Source organism: Atta colombica, unplaced genomic scaffold (genome assembly GCF_001594045.1).
Source record: "Atta colombica isolate Treedump-2 unplaced genomic scaffold, Acol1.0 scaffold12, whole genome shotgun sequence".
NCBI classification, from domain to species: domain Eukaryota; kingdom Metazoa; phylum Arthropoda; class Insecta; order Hymenoptera; family Formicidae; genus Atta; species Atta colombica.
This window is the reverse complement of record NW_017259206.1, coordinates 7,527,618-7,528,256: the sequence shown is the minus strand read 5'-3', so window position 1 is coordinate 7,528,256 and position 639 is coordinate 7,527,618. Positions and strand designations below refer to the sequence as shown.

The 639-nt window shown below is 27.4% G+C and overlaps 1 protein-coding gene across 1 annotated transcript in view; it reads left to right on the top strand.

Moving 5' to 3' along the window:
- Window positions 1–639, top strand: part of LOC108694245 (retinal-specific ATP-binding cassette transporter-like) — a 20,528-nt gene that overhangs the window by 2,164 nt on the left and 17,725 nt on the right. Inside the window, exon 7 of the mRNA XM_018203609.1 lies at window positions 67–240. Coding sequence (XP_018059098.1) covers window positions 67–240 — 174 coding nt within the window. The remainder of the gene's footprint in view (window positions 1–66; window positions 241–639) is intronic.

The window sequence follows — 639 nt, the reverse complement described above, 5'->3', positions numbered from 1 at the left end:
TACATGAAATGCAATTTTTATTTCTAAAAATCCTAATCCTTATGATTGCACATCATTTTATTACAGCTACGAAAGCATTGTTTACATCAGTTTTGTTTTGGCTCTTTTTGACGCATTTGACTATCATTCTGGATCAGTTTTTGATAACAGAATCTATGTTGTGGAGGATTAGTTCACTGATTCTGCCGCATAGTGGTTTGCTTTATGGAATAATAGCCTTCACTACTTACATGAATTTCGGTGAATTAATCTATTATTTGACTTTAATGTGAATAATATGGCAATTGTTTAAAAGAATGACTTAATTAACATTTTATTTACATTATATTTATTCATACAATCAATTTTTGTGCATGTATTTCATATTTTTTGTTATAAAACTCCTTTTGTTAAAAAATTTATTCAATGTAAGTGCACAATATAAATTCCTAGCAAATATGCAAAACGCAGAATTATATACGTTACGAAACGCATATTTCTGCGTTATTGAAGCATATAAATTATATACCAAACCTGTATTTACTACAATTCTTAAATCTGACTGACTGATCATAACCTGATTGATTTTTCAACTAATAATTATGTTTCAAGGTTTTGCTACAAAAGTAATACGTTTGCTATTTCAGAGAAATATACATA